The 13,635-nt window shown below is 40.8% G+C and overlaps 1 protein-coding gene across 1 annotated transcript; it reads right to left on the reverse strand.

The window, feature by feature from the left end:
• Positions 1-4,717: 4,717 nt before the first annotated feature.
• On the reverse strand, positions 4,718-13,242 carry tagapb (T cell activation RhoGTPase activating protein b). Its single transcript, XM_059985386.1, has 11 exons — positions 13,161-13,242; positions 12,564-12,646; positions 11,459-11,536; positions 11,108-11,168; positions 10,118-10,255; positions 9,800-9,960; positions 9,075-9,236; positions 8,839-8,948; positions 7,932-8,121; positions 7,648-7,762; positions 4,718-6,328 (listed from the first exon to the last, which is right to left on the reverse strand). Exons 2-11 carry the CDS (start codon positions 12,588-12,590, stop codon positions 4,974-4,976), a joined length of 2,397 nt encoding a protein of 798 aa, XP_059841369.1. The 5' UTR covers positions 12,591-12,646; positions 13,161-13,242; the 3' UTR covers positions 4,718-4,973.
• Between the last annotated feature and the right edge of the window lie 393 nt (positions 13,243-13,635).

Here is a 13,635-nt window from a genome sequence, read left to right on the forward strand (position 1 = left end):
ATGGACTATGAACCCACGTACACTACCTCAATATTTCTTTTTGCTCTCTTTTTGCAGTACTTACTTCATTTGATTGTTAAATATGTTTCTTATTGTAATTTATAGTTTTGATTAATTTTTATGTATTGCAATGTACTACTGCTACAAAACAACAAATATCACAACATATGCCAGTGATATTAAAGCTGACATTGATTCTGATTCTGAGAGTGGTTCATTTCACGAGCTCCCAACAACCGTATAAACCTCTGGATAATGTTAAGTCATAGTCCATCTGCCTTAACGGGTGGACCACTATCTGAAAACGTAATATTAAGTTTGCCCTCCCAAAGTCTCTGAGGCTGTACTTTCACCATAAAGACTTCTCGAAGATGATTTGCCAGCTAATTCCATGTCTTGTTGTTACAACCCTTGCTGTATCTAATTTCTGTAAGATATAGGTTCTTTGTCTTCCTACTGTGGTCATTGTTTTTTTTTGAATGAACTTGTCATTTTGTTCTATTCCAATTAGAAATATTCCATATTAATTTTCTCCAAGTGATTTGCTATTTCACCTCTCCTTCGGATCAAAATACATCAAAATCCAGGTTTTCCTCACATCTCTCCCTGAAGATCGGTCTTGTGACTTATTTCTCCATCTCCTTCATTACTTGAATATGAAGAACATTCCAGTTAGGAACAGGAGTAGACCTTGTAGCTCTAAAATGCAATGTCACCATTCATCAAGGTCATGGCTACTCATAGCTGTATTTTTCTGCACCATTCTTACTTTTTAATTCCTTAAATATACAAAAACCTAGCAATATATGTCTTAAGTGAATTCAATTAACTGTGTCCACATCCCTCTGGGATAGAGAACTCCCATTGATTCACCTGCCCCTCTGTGAAGACATTTCTCCTTGTCTCAATCCTCAATGTTCTGAGAACCTAAACCATGATTCTGGACTACAGAGACAAGTAAAACATCTACCCTGTTTAACACTGTAAGAATTTTGTAAGTTTCAATAATATCACCTCTAATCATGCAAAACTCTAATGAATATTGATGTCAGCTTCTCAATCTCCGCTCTGTTGGCCAACCCACCAGCGCAGCAACCAGGTTAGTCAGCCATCCATTATAGCAAGAACGCCCTTGTTAGGTAAGAAGACCAAAGCTGTACTCATTAATCTAGGTGCATTCTTGCACATGTCCTATTTAAATGCAGTAAGACCTCTTTGCTCTTTTACTCAAATCTTTTTCAGTAAAAGCCAACACACCATTTATCCTCAAAACTGCTTTCTTCATCTGAGACTTGTGTGCAAGTTCACTCAAGTCCCTTTGAGCATCAGCATTTTCGCAATCTGGACCGTTAAAAATATTCCTCTTCTTCGTTCACCAAAGTGTTTTTTTCTGCATTATAATCCATCTGCTATGTTCTTATCCATTTACCTAGCTTATCTGTCTTCTCATGATATTTCTCTACACTTACAACCCCAGCTAGTTTTATATCACTGGCATACTAGGAAATACGCTATTTGATCCATTCAACCAAATTGTTGTTATAGTTTGTGACTAGCAAGGGCCCAAGCACGGATTCTACATGTCACAACCTGAGAAGGAATAGAAGACACTTCTCTCTTCGTAACAAGTTCTCAATTCATGCCAGTACATTACCCTCAGTTTTGTGTACTATAAACTTGTTGACTAACTTCTCGTGAAAATGTAAGTACACTGTTTCCCTTTATCTATTCTAATACTCACATCCTCAAAGATTCCTTTGATATATCGATGTTGACTCTGTTCAATTCTATAATACTTTTCAAGGTATTCTGTTTAAACAACCTTCATTATAGATTCCAATATTTTCCCCACAACTGATACTGCACTAACAGGTTGGTGGTTCTGATTTCTCTCTCCCTCCTTTCATAAACAGCACAGTCACATTTACAACCTCCCAATCCATAGGAAAATTTCCAGAATCCACACAACTTGAAAAGACAATAAGCAGAACATCCACTATCTCCATAGCCACTTGTGTCCATACTATAGGATATAGATCATCAGGACTTGGAGATTTATCAGTTTCCATCTCAGCAGTCCAATAGTATGCTATTGTTTACACTGCTTTAGTTTTGTTCCTCAGTCTCACTAGGTCCTTAGTTCTCTAGTACATCTGGCTGATTTTATATATTCTTCCTTGAAGACAGGCAGAAAGCAGTTGTGAAATTTCTCATTTTCCACTATAAGTTCTCTCATCTGATTTTAAGGAAGCCCATTTGTTCTTATTAGTCTTTTATTCTTTTTTACATGTTTGTAGAAAATCTTACATCTCTTTATTTCTCAGCATATTCTATCTTGCCTTTCTTTATTAGCTGCTTGGTCCTCCTTGGGTCACCGAGTGCGGACATGGCCCAAGTGCGGAGTGAGAGACACTGAAGCAGGTCGGTAGTTCACAGACTTCAATACGATCAGTGTCAACAGGAAAAGAAAACAATAAACGCTAGGCCGAACAGGGCTATTAACTAAAACTCTCAAAATGGAAAATGAAGTCTACACTGGCTGAAAAAGCAACTAAGAATAAAACAAATACTGCCGGTCTTCAGGGTCAGTTGACTTGACTGTTCAATTTATCAGGCAAGGTGGAATGCAAGCAGGCAGCAAAGTGTTACTGTGTCGAAGTCTCAACAAATACTATGACAGAATGAATCGAGTTAAATACTATCACAATGAAACAATAATTAGCTGACATGTGCGTATTCATAATTTCTGAATCTGCTGCGCTGCAGAATCTGTGGTTGCAACACCTTGGCTGAATTCTACAATATTTCCAGTCCCATGGAAAGGAATAAACAGCTGATATTTCAGGCCGAGATCCTTTATCACAACCTGCTAAAGGGTCTCGGCGTGAGACATCGACTGTTTATTCCTTTTCGTTGAAGCTGCCTGACCTGCTGAGCTCCTCTGGCATTTTGTGTGCAAGTTATAAACATGAGAAATTCTGCAGATGCTGGAAATCCAAAGCAACTCGCACTAAATGCTGGAGGAACTCAGCAGGTCAAGAGGCATCTCTGGAAATGAATAAACAGTCGATATTTTGGGCTGAGACCCTTCTTCAGGACTGGAAAGGAAGGGGGAAGGTCCCAGAGTAAAAAGGTGGGAGGAGGGGAAGGAGGATAGCTGTTCTCTGGATCTCCAGAATCTGCAGAATCATTTGTGTTTACTATTATCTTTGGCAACTCAGAGTGCACAAAAGTAAGACTGCCTTGTTCTGATGTTGAGAATAGAGCTGGAAAAGTATATGCCCCATGTCTCTTAACTTAAAAAGGATTTGACTAGGAGATGGGAAGATTTTAAATTTGCTAAATTGATTACCGTTTTGGAAATAATGTGTAAGGTTGATAAGTGCTCACTAGTCTGAAAAAGTGAGGAGAGAGGGGTTCCCACTGACATTAAGAATGATTGCAAGGCGGGCGGGCACTTCTCTAGGTTGAAAAGCCTAGAGTCAAGGAGCACGATCTCATCTATGTGGGATCAACATAAGGAAAAACTTTCCTGATGTAAATAACACCACAAGATATAGGAGCAGAATTAGGCCATTTGGCCCATCGAGTCTGCTGCACCATTTCATCATGGCTGATCCAATTACACTCTCGATTCCAGTCTCCTGCCTTCTCTCTCCCGGTATCCCTTCATGCCCTGACTAATCAAGAATCTGTCAACCTCTGCCTTAAATATACCCAATGATTCAGCCGCAACGAATTCCACTAATGGTTTGAACTCTGAAATTATCTGCCCTGGATGGCTCTGGGTGCTAATTCATTACTGTCAATATCGTGTCCCACAGAAGGTCAAACTCACTGGAGATAGGGGTACAGTGGTACAGAGGTGAGAATTCCCAGGCATTGACTTCAGACCAAATGAACTCTCATGGTATCAGCATGAGCAAGATAAACTCATCCTGATAACGACCATATCATCCATCCTCCACTGATGATGAGGATGATGACTCAGCACCCCTACTTGTTGAAGAAAACTCAGGAGAAGTAGCAAAGGTGTAAAAAGTACTTGTGGCCCATGACCACGAGCAAATTCTTAGCACAATGAGTGACCCAGCTGACTGACTTCGGAAGTTTTACCAGATTGGTAAAATCTGTGGCAAATTGGTCTGTGGCAAGTAGTGAATGAATGGTTCAAGAAGATGACTCACCATCACTTTTTACAGGGCAATTAGGAATGGGCAGTCAGAGTTGGCCTTGGGTGCAATTCCTACTCCCAGACAGACAGACAGACAGACAGACATACTTTATTGATCCCGAGGGAAATTGGGTTTCATTACAGCTGCACCAACCAAGAATAGTGAAGGAACACAGCAATATAAAACCATAAATAGTTAAATAATAATAAGTTAATCATGCCAAGTGGAAATATGTCCAGGACCAGCCTATTGGCTCAGGGTGTCTGACACTCCGAGGGAGGAGTTGTAAAGTTTGATGGCCACCCCAAAGAGTGAATAAATGAACGGAAACTGCTTAGATCTGTTTCCTCAAAGGAATCTTTCAAGGATTGTTGGCAGAGTTTGCCTGTCTGTATACTTGTGACATGTATTTACTAACTTGACACACAGCACAAAAGTGTACAAACGCCTGGAATTCAAGCCATATTTGCACCCAAGAGCAGAGGCAAGAGCCCGAGGAGGCATTCAGAGAGACTCCGAGACCATGTTACTCTGTGGTGGCATTTTATTCCATTAGACTAAATACATTGATAACAGAAAAGCATCACAATGATCAACGACTGAGACAGTCCAAATGATAGACCTTGACCCAAAATGCCCATTCCCCTCCACAGAGGCTGCTTGGCCCTCCGAGTTCATCTTGGAACTTGTGCATTGTTCCCGATTCCAGCATCGGAAGTACTTTGTGTCTCTGGCTTATCAGACTGTTCTAATGAGTTTCCTCAATGTTAATCATATGGGATATAGTTCATGCAAGGATTATACGTAAGACTCTTTAGCATGTTGCAACTCTTTGAAGGCGTCAAAGGCCTGAGTGGACCACAGTTTATGTTTGCTCCTGCCTGCAGCTTCAGACATAGCTCTCCCTCTGTACTGGTATGCTTCTTCACATTTCGTGAGATGCAAAGTGTTCTCAGAGCAAATGTGCAGGGCCGTGCATTGATTAGCAGCTGTGGTCGGTTTATCGCAAGAATCAAGATCGGTCTGATTTTGTTGCAAAGTCTGGAGCAAGTCCTCTGTTAATGAACAATGTCTGACTTTCTGTTCGGCGGCTAATCTACAACCAGCTCTCATGTGTACTTTCAGCTGGACCTGCCTTCTCATGTTTTTCACTGTCATTTCATTCATTGGAGCAATAGGTGGACTGTTCTCTTCAATAGCTTCAGTATAGGAAGGTGGGCTGCAACGCCTTCTACGGTCCACCTGTTGAAATACTTCATCAGCAGAGAAGATACGAGTCCTGGACCTGGCAGTGCTATTGTCATCAACTTGGTCCTCGTGGACAGTCTGACAGGTTGTCAGGTTTTCTCTCAGAGTGTTTTCCTTGTAAGACTCTGGGTTTGTAAGTGTCCTTGATGGCCCCCAGCTGTAAGTCTTCCTTACGGGGTTCTTAGCTTTCTCTCTTGCGCTCTTTGCACAACTGTTTGGATCTTGCATTGAACTGGTTTGAAGTTTTGTTGTATGGTCTGAAAAGATGCTACTCTCCTGACTGGTACAAGTGGGGGAAACAAGTGGAGAGTTGATAAAGACTGAGCACTCTGACACGTTTGAGCACGAGCTGGCTAATGATGAAACTGATGAAGCCTTTGAGGAAGGGGCTGTGGAAAGTTCGGAGTGTGAGCTGGCATTAAGGTTGCAAGGCCTCCTCCTGCTAATCTCACGTCTTGTGAAGCTTTCGTCGGACACCTGCTTTCTTATTAGCTGATGAGTAAAGTCCTGGACAAATGGAAATGAGCAACCATCATGGCTCCTTGCAACTAATTCCTGCTGTCTGATATTCTTAGGGTTAATGGTGACACCTATGGTCGGTTCAGAGCTGCGCCTGTTTGCTCTCAAGTTTAGCTCTCCAGATGGACAAGTTGTCACACTATGATTAAACGATACTCTGCTATTACCATCAATTGACTCATTGCTGCAAGACGTTGTGACACTAGCTCCAGCCTTTATGTCTGTTTGATAGCTCTGCTTTCTTGCCAACCTCAACCTTTCATGGCTCCTTGATAATGGATAACAGCTGGAGTTTGCTCTTCGCCTTTTTTCATTCTCGCCCTCTTTCCAGTCATCCTGGTCAGTGCTGTCATAGGCAGAGTCATTTTGGAGAGAAGATGATGTGTCTGTAAAAAAATGATAAACACTTCAGTTACAGTTCCAAAACTGCTCTAATCAATCACCTCAAAAGCCACAGTTCCCTACCGGAGATACTGAGAGACTAGCCCAATAGTTTGAAGACTCCAGTGATGTCCTATGGATTAGTGTGGTTACCTACCACCATCTTTTGTTCAATCACCATAAATGTGCAACCAAAAGGTCACATTTACAACATTTGAGATCTCACTGGCAAAGTTTCTCAGTAGTAATCTTATCGGTGGGTGGTGGGGTGGGATGCTGTGGTGAACTACATATACCTGTCTGGACACGCCCCTCTGCTGACTGCTCCTGTGGCTCCTCCCACAGACCCCGGTATAAAGGTGATCGAGGCCTGAGCCCGGCCTCTCAGTCTCCAGGATGTAGTATGGTGGTCAACCACTGCTTGTTCCTTCTTCCAGTCAATAAAAGCCGATATCTCGCCTTCCCGTCTCAGAGAGAGTTATTGATGGTGCATCAGATGCATCTCTAACAAAGGAGGTCTAAGATGCTCCTTCTCTCCGCTAGCCTGCAGGTCACCCTTGGGCAAGGTGTAGCACCTGCTAAGCCCCCTGATCATCTGATCATATCACAATTCCTGGTTTTGCAACCACTGACAGCAGGCAGGCATTCTCCGAAGAGTACTGATAACGGCTGGGGGTCACCCGTCTCGTAAAGACACTGCCCAGAAGAAGGCAATGGCAGACTACTTCTGGAGAAAGATTTGCCAAGAGCAATCACTGTCATGGAAAGACCGTGATCACCCACGTCACATGACGTGGCACATAACAAACGAATGAACAAATAAATCTGATTGAGCCTTCATCATGGAAGTAGCATTGCTTTAGTAACACAGCAAAACCAACTTCCCTTGTATGCATAATATATCAGCCTGAAGCACTGGCTAAGACTTACTTCTAAGTTTGAATCTCAGACCCATGCTATGAGTATCAAGACATTCTATCTGCCTTGACTGTGCCTACTTTAAACTTGTTTTCATATGAAATGCGAACCTTCCTCAATCTTGGAGTGTACAATCTAGTCTAACATTTGAGTAGGCATGCCATAATGTGAAAAAGAAGTGAGATGCTGAACAAGTGTGGATGTCTGAATGTGAATGTAAAGTTCTCTAAGCACTGACCAGTGGCAAACGTTTATCAATTAGGAAGTAAAATACTGTTTTTCTCTTTGTGTAATGTCTGACTGTTAGGGTTCTCTAATACACACTATCCTTGATTTAAAGCAGTGTTTAAAGTGATGTCCTGAAGTGTATAAATGCAAGTCATTTTTAAAATATGATGCTACGTACCCAGGTTATCAATGTGTTCTGGTCGTCTCTGTGCTGGTTCACCCAGAATTGTAGGTATCTCATCACCAAATATTTGGCAACAGTTCTCGATTAGAAACTGCATCAGACCCACAACCTGAAATGAAGATGGATTTACTCACTTCAGAGTCAATATTCAGAATAAATGGCCAATATTAAAGGCCCTCCAAATTCCCTTCTCAGTAGCTTCAGAAGTTCTTAATGCAAGCACAACAGCTCTTCTGGAGACAAACTGACCAGGTCAGTAGCAGGTAACAAATATTTACCTTTGCAGTTACTTCTTTCTGTAATTCATCTGGTGGAGGTTTGCTGGTCCAGAGCATATTAGGCCCAATGCAAACAGCCAGATTGTAGGCGTCCATCTTGTTCACCTCAGAGTGCTTATTGATGTGGTAGAGCATACAAAACACGTAACGAAGTAAGAGACAGTTGTGCCTTGGAAGTTTGTCCAGAAGCCTAGCAGAAATAAAAAGGGAGTTTCCAAACATTAGCTATGGTTTGAAGTCTTCTTTACTCAATTCAACATTTCTTCCAAGACACTAAACTTCTCCAAACATTGTTTGGGAAATGCTAGCTGTAGACTTTGAGATGCTTTGAACAAGATCACCTCAATGACGATTTTAAAAATATCTGGTATGTCATGAAAAAAGTGCACAGAAAAGTGAGGATCAATTTATTTGTAAAGCTAGTTAACACGCAGAATGGCTTTATCTGCTGTGTGTTCGTAACTTGATTATTTACATATATTATACTTAGCTGTTCGCGCTGATAATATTCTAAAATCTGGCTAATGTTTTGGTGGTAGTCTTTGCATGTTCGAAACTATGCTGGTTTACAACATGCGGTTGTGTAGCAGTCGATGTATTATCAAGGCCGATAATTTTTCTAACCTATCTCTTCAATCTATATTCCATTTCCAGCCATGATTTCACTTGGTGCCAATCAGTTAGGCAATTATTAAACTTGAAGCGCTATAGTTATTGTAAGGATATGTTGCACCCGAGATTTTGAACACGTTTTCGACTTTGAGTTGAGATGCATTTTGCCATCACATCACATCCCTGCCCCCTACCCTCAGCAAGAAGGTAAAGGAACAGTCACGGCTCTTGAACAACTGACAGGAGGTGAGCAAGTCAGTACACCCCAGGTGATCTCACATGTCAGGATACTCACTGTCTGAATTTTGTAACTCTTTCTTCAAGGTGCTTTTCCTCCATGGCCACCATCCAGCTCTCGTACAGCTCAGTCACCAACACACTGTTTGGGATTCTCCTCAGGAAATCCTGCATTTCAGACATTTAGAATTACCATTGAGGCCACAGGTGTGGAAAAAGTAACTAACTTAATTTGCCCAGTACTGCCCTGATTTACAATCCCCCTTTAGAGCACTGAATTTCAATTTATTCTACCTTGAAGACAGCAGCCAACTGGATGGCAGGCTCCTCTTCTAAGGCCACTTCACTTCTTGTATTTAGTTTTCCAATTAGTTCCTTGCAGGCCTTTAAATTTGCTGACTTGCGAAATATTCCAACTGTTGAGGGTCCTTTCTGGAACAGGACCATCAACACATCCTGGAGAAAACAAAGCACAAGGAGGAAAGTTAACCACTATAGTAAATAGCTGACTTGGAAAATAGGTTTGGATGTGTGATTGGTGAATCTCATATCAATCTCTAAAATTTTATTTGCACATTGGAAAAAAGTGATTCTTTGAAACAATTCCACTAATGTCTTTTTGAAAACCTGAAGAGAGCTATATGTGTTTACACACTATTACCATTACCTTTAATATGTTAGTTTAATTTGCCTACTGGACCATTTCAAGTGAATATGCATCCAGAGTATGAGTTAGGTTAGATCTTTAGAATGCTGGGCTTCAGCACTTTGTATTAGATTGGAAGAGATCGCAACAGTCCACTGATGTACATTTAATATTTAAGTAAAACTGTTTGATTAAACATTCTTGTTTATTTAAATAATTCATTATGGGTTATATGAATGACATACATCATCAGGCTACCACATGCATCCCTCACTTAAAGTAAACACAAGGTAAGAGCCACATTCCCAGACCCCCGTATCTTCCCTTGAATTAGTTTAAAGCTTTGAAGTTACAAAATATAACATCCACTTACAAGGACTGGTTTGGCGAGATTGTCATGATCATCACAGATGTCTTTAAGAGGCCGATCAAAGAGGCCATCATTCCGAGAAGAGGGGGATTCACTTCCCAAGTTTTTGAGGAAAGGCCACGATACTCTTGTTTTGCTCTTCTTGCTATGCTTCAATCTGGCATCTATTTCAAACAGGGAAAGAAAGATGAAAATCCTTTGTAGCCGTCCGTGAATGAAATTTAACAGAAAAGATGGAATCTTATCCATTAAAATGTTGAATTCAAAAGTAATTAATTTTATTCCAACCTGCATGAGAACAAAGGCTTTATCTCAATTTACCTTGCGAGTATTGGACTTGACAGCAGGATTTCTCTGATGGTTTTGAAGGCTTTCTCTCCATGCTGCCGGGTGACAGATCACACTTTGCCTGTTCTTTGTGCTCTTGTCTTGTTTTGATGCCACATGTGTTCTCTTGACCTAAAAGTGCAAAAAGTGAGGTTAGATCATATGCCACGACCTAAAAGAGCAAGTTTCTTTTTTTTAATATTTCCTCCAGCCCGCTTCTGCATTTTGAAATAATCTGCGGTACAATCTAGTTAGCTGGAGCACAGTTTAACACATGCCAATCTGCACACCAAGGCAGCATTTCTAAGAAATGAAATCTACTGATAAGCTAATTTTGTTTAATCCTCATTGTTCCTTAAGATAGAAACTGAACAGTAACAATAAAAAAATCCAAATGAAGGATTTTTTGTTATAAATTGCACACTGGATCAGCTCCTGTTTGAAATGGGAGCGTGCATTATTTGAACCAAGAAGCAGATTTTACAGTCAATTTAATCTTTCATCTAAAGGGAGGTCTTGACCACAGTCCCAGACATCTGAACATGCGAAAGTAAAAGAGGAAAATATAGATGTGAAATTAAGTGCAGAAGATACATGTGAAAGCACATGCAAAAAAGTTCATGGGGAAAGTACATAGGGAAGTGATTGGGGAAAGTACAGCCCCCAGGTTAAAAACCGGATTAAATATTTCCATTGTTCTCCTTTGTAAAATCCTAATGAGAAGTGGTCTAACAGAAACTCTGTACGTAGTACACTGCTACGTACTATTAGGAAAAAGCATCACTCCTCTGCAGGTTTGTTTGCAACCAGCACCTAAAGCCAGTAGTCAAATAACCACCTTCACTGATAGGTACAAAAAAACGATGTTTTCTAATATGATGCCAGTTAGCACAAAAAGAGTGGTTGACCAAGTGTTTGAGCTTCAGCAGAACAACCAGCTGGTACACGTGGTGGGAGAATGTGCAGGTTTATTTTCAAACTTACCAATCAGAGAAGACAAGTTGTTGCTGTTTGACAACACCAGTTGGAGCTTCTGGGCATCTCCCTAAAGATACAAAGCAGGTGCAGTCAGATACTGTCACATTCAGAGGTACAATTTAATACTAAATCCAATGAGTACTTGTATTTACATTGGCTCATCTCAATCTTACACACCAACATTTAATAAACATACCCAAAACAATGAAATCTAAAATTAAACAGTGACATGCCTCTAATGGTGCTGCACCCCGCTGCAAACAGTAATCTCGTAGACATTTATTTAATCAACTATCATCACAGGTAAATGTCTGTGTAACAAGACCACTGCAAGATATTTACCCCAGGGGTACCCACCTGCTCTGCTGGTTCCTGTGGTAGTGTCTTCACCACCTTGCCAGGTGGTTCCATATTGCTTACGGTTAGTGTCTTAGACTGTCAAAACAGAAGTATTTTTGTCATGAGTAAGTGTGCATTGAAACACCTCTGAAAATCCAGAAATTACCAAAGAGCAGGCAGAAATTTTCACTTTCATTTCCACCCCCTCAGACCTCCCTCCTGACCTCACAGCTGCCTTTGCTTCATGGCCCACAGCTGGTGCTAAGCCCAGAAATAACTCGAGAATAGGAACACCTCATCAATTCCTACTTGTTAAGATCAATTGTTAGTGGTCCGTATATAATCACAGGAAGACATGCACCATGTTGCTGATATAAACTATCATACTTCTATACATATACAGACACGCTCAGACTTAATACTCAATTAAATCTCCAACTTACAAACCAATATAACTCTCACATTCTTATGGAAGACTATTGACCCTAAATTAACTATTTCTCTTTCCATAGATGCTGCTTCACCTGCTGATTACCCCTTTGTTTTAGTTCAGATGTAAGCCTCTCCCATCTGCATACATCAATAGCACATTTGCATGATATAATAACCCCCCACTTACACAACTTCCCTCATATTCATACTGTTATAACCCTAATATTCCCATGCTGTCATACACACACACACACACACACACACACACTCACTTTCTGTCCTTTGACTCAGAAATGATACTGGGGAAGAGCATTTTTAAATCTCCGAGACTGCACAATGGATTTATTTGGCTCACTTAATAAATGTTACTTATTTCAGAGTTATTTCACATTGGCTTACTTAGAAAAATGCAGCCCCTGATACCTATTGGTTTTGTAACATGAAAGGAAAGAGTGTTATTTTAAAGCCTAAGAGATAAGTGAATTATCTTTCAGACGGGCCACTGGGTTTATTTTTTCCTGTTCTGTTGTCTCAGTGTGTGACGCTTCCATATGCTTATACAAAACCATTTGTACAATAGCTGTCAATAGAGCATATTACATTTACAGTTTGGTAATTCAGTGCCTAAGGCTGAAAATTAGTCTGATTCAACACAACTATTAGCTGATATTAAAACAAAAATCCAGCTTACCAGAACAGAGTTACTTAAAACCTTCATTAATACAATCCGTAAGGTAAAGTTACGCCCTTGTTTTCTTTAGTTTCTTGAGTTACCTAAAGACAAGAGATGAAAAACCGTTACTGAAAATCCCCCTGGGTTTACTTTCAGTGCAAGTGATGGCACACAAGAATAAAAGCCAGTCCAATGCCAATGATCCAAATGCTTTACATTATCTACACTCAGGATACCACAAAGGAAGTACACCACAGTGAGATTATTAATCTAGAGGACTCGTGGGTTCAAGGATAAACTAGCTCCAGGTGGTGGCTTGCTAGCCACTTGGACATGATCACATTATCAAGTTCAAGTTCAGTTAAGGGATTTTTAAAGTGGAAAGTTGCAAAGAGGCAGATGGGTTTGGGGAGAGGTTCCCAGAGGACAGAGAGCTTGACAGAGAATTTAAGAGCAATTTAATTAGGGGAACGTGGCAAGGATCTCAGACTCTCAGGATTATAAGGTCATCTGAAGGCAGGCAAGACTACCAGAACTAGCCGGCGTTCTTGATTTTAATTGTACTCATTTATCCAATCCTGATGTAAGCAGGTGACTGAATAAAAGTATGCTTACCTGTGGAGATAATTGTGCCACAGTATCTTTACTTGAGGTAAACTCCAGGTGAAACAAGCACCATCACTGTACAGCTACAAATCCAGCAGGCAGAGAATCTGTTCACATGTCTGTTGTTACACACTCTATATAAAGGGGCCGTGGGCAGGTGGAAATACTGAGGACGGAAATTACATCACGGCATTTTGCTCTACTGTTTGGAGCTGAAAGTGAACTTCCCTCTTCCAAATAAGGCCAGCAGCCTATGGTATTCTCCCCTATGATGACTGGAAAAAGTGAGATGTAATGGTACTGTACACTTGAGAGCAAGTTATTATTAACCTGTAAACCAATAAAAAAGAAACTACACAGACAGACAGACAGACAGATAGAACGAGGGAAGTTGTGGGGGGAGGGGGAACGACTTAGTGGCTTGTACTGTCTAGTGGTTCAGTGGGATTGGCTGGGAATTTCAGAAAGCCTTCCCCTTACTTCA

This window comes from Hypanus sabinus, chromosome 12 (genome assembly GCF_030144855.1).
Source record: "Hypanus sabinus isolate sHypSab1 chromosome 12, sHypSab1.hap1, whole genome shotgun sequence".
NCBI lineage: Eukaryota > Metazoa > Chordata > Chondrichthyes > Myliobatiformes > Dasyatidae > Hypanus > Hypanus sabinus.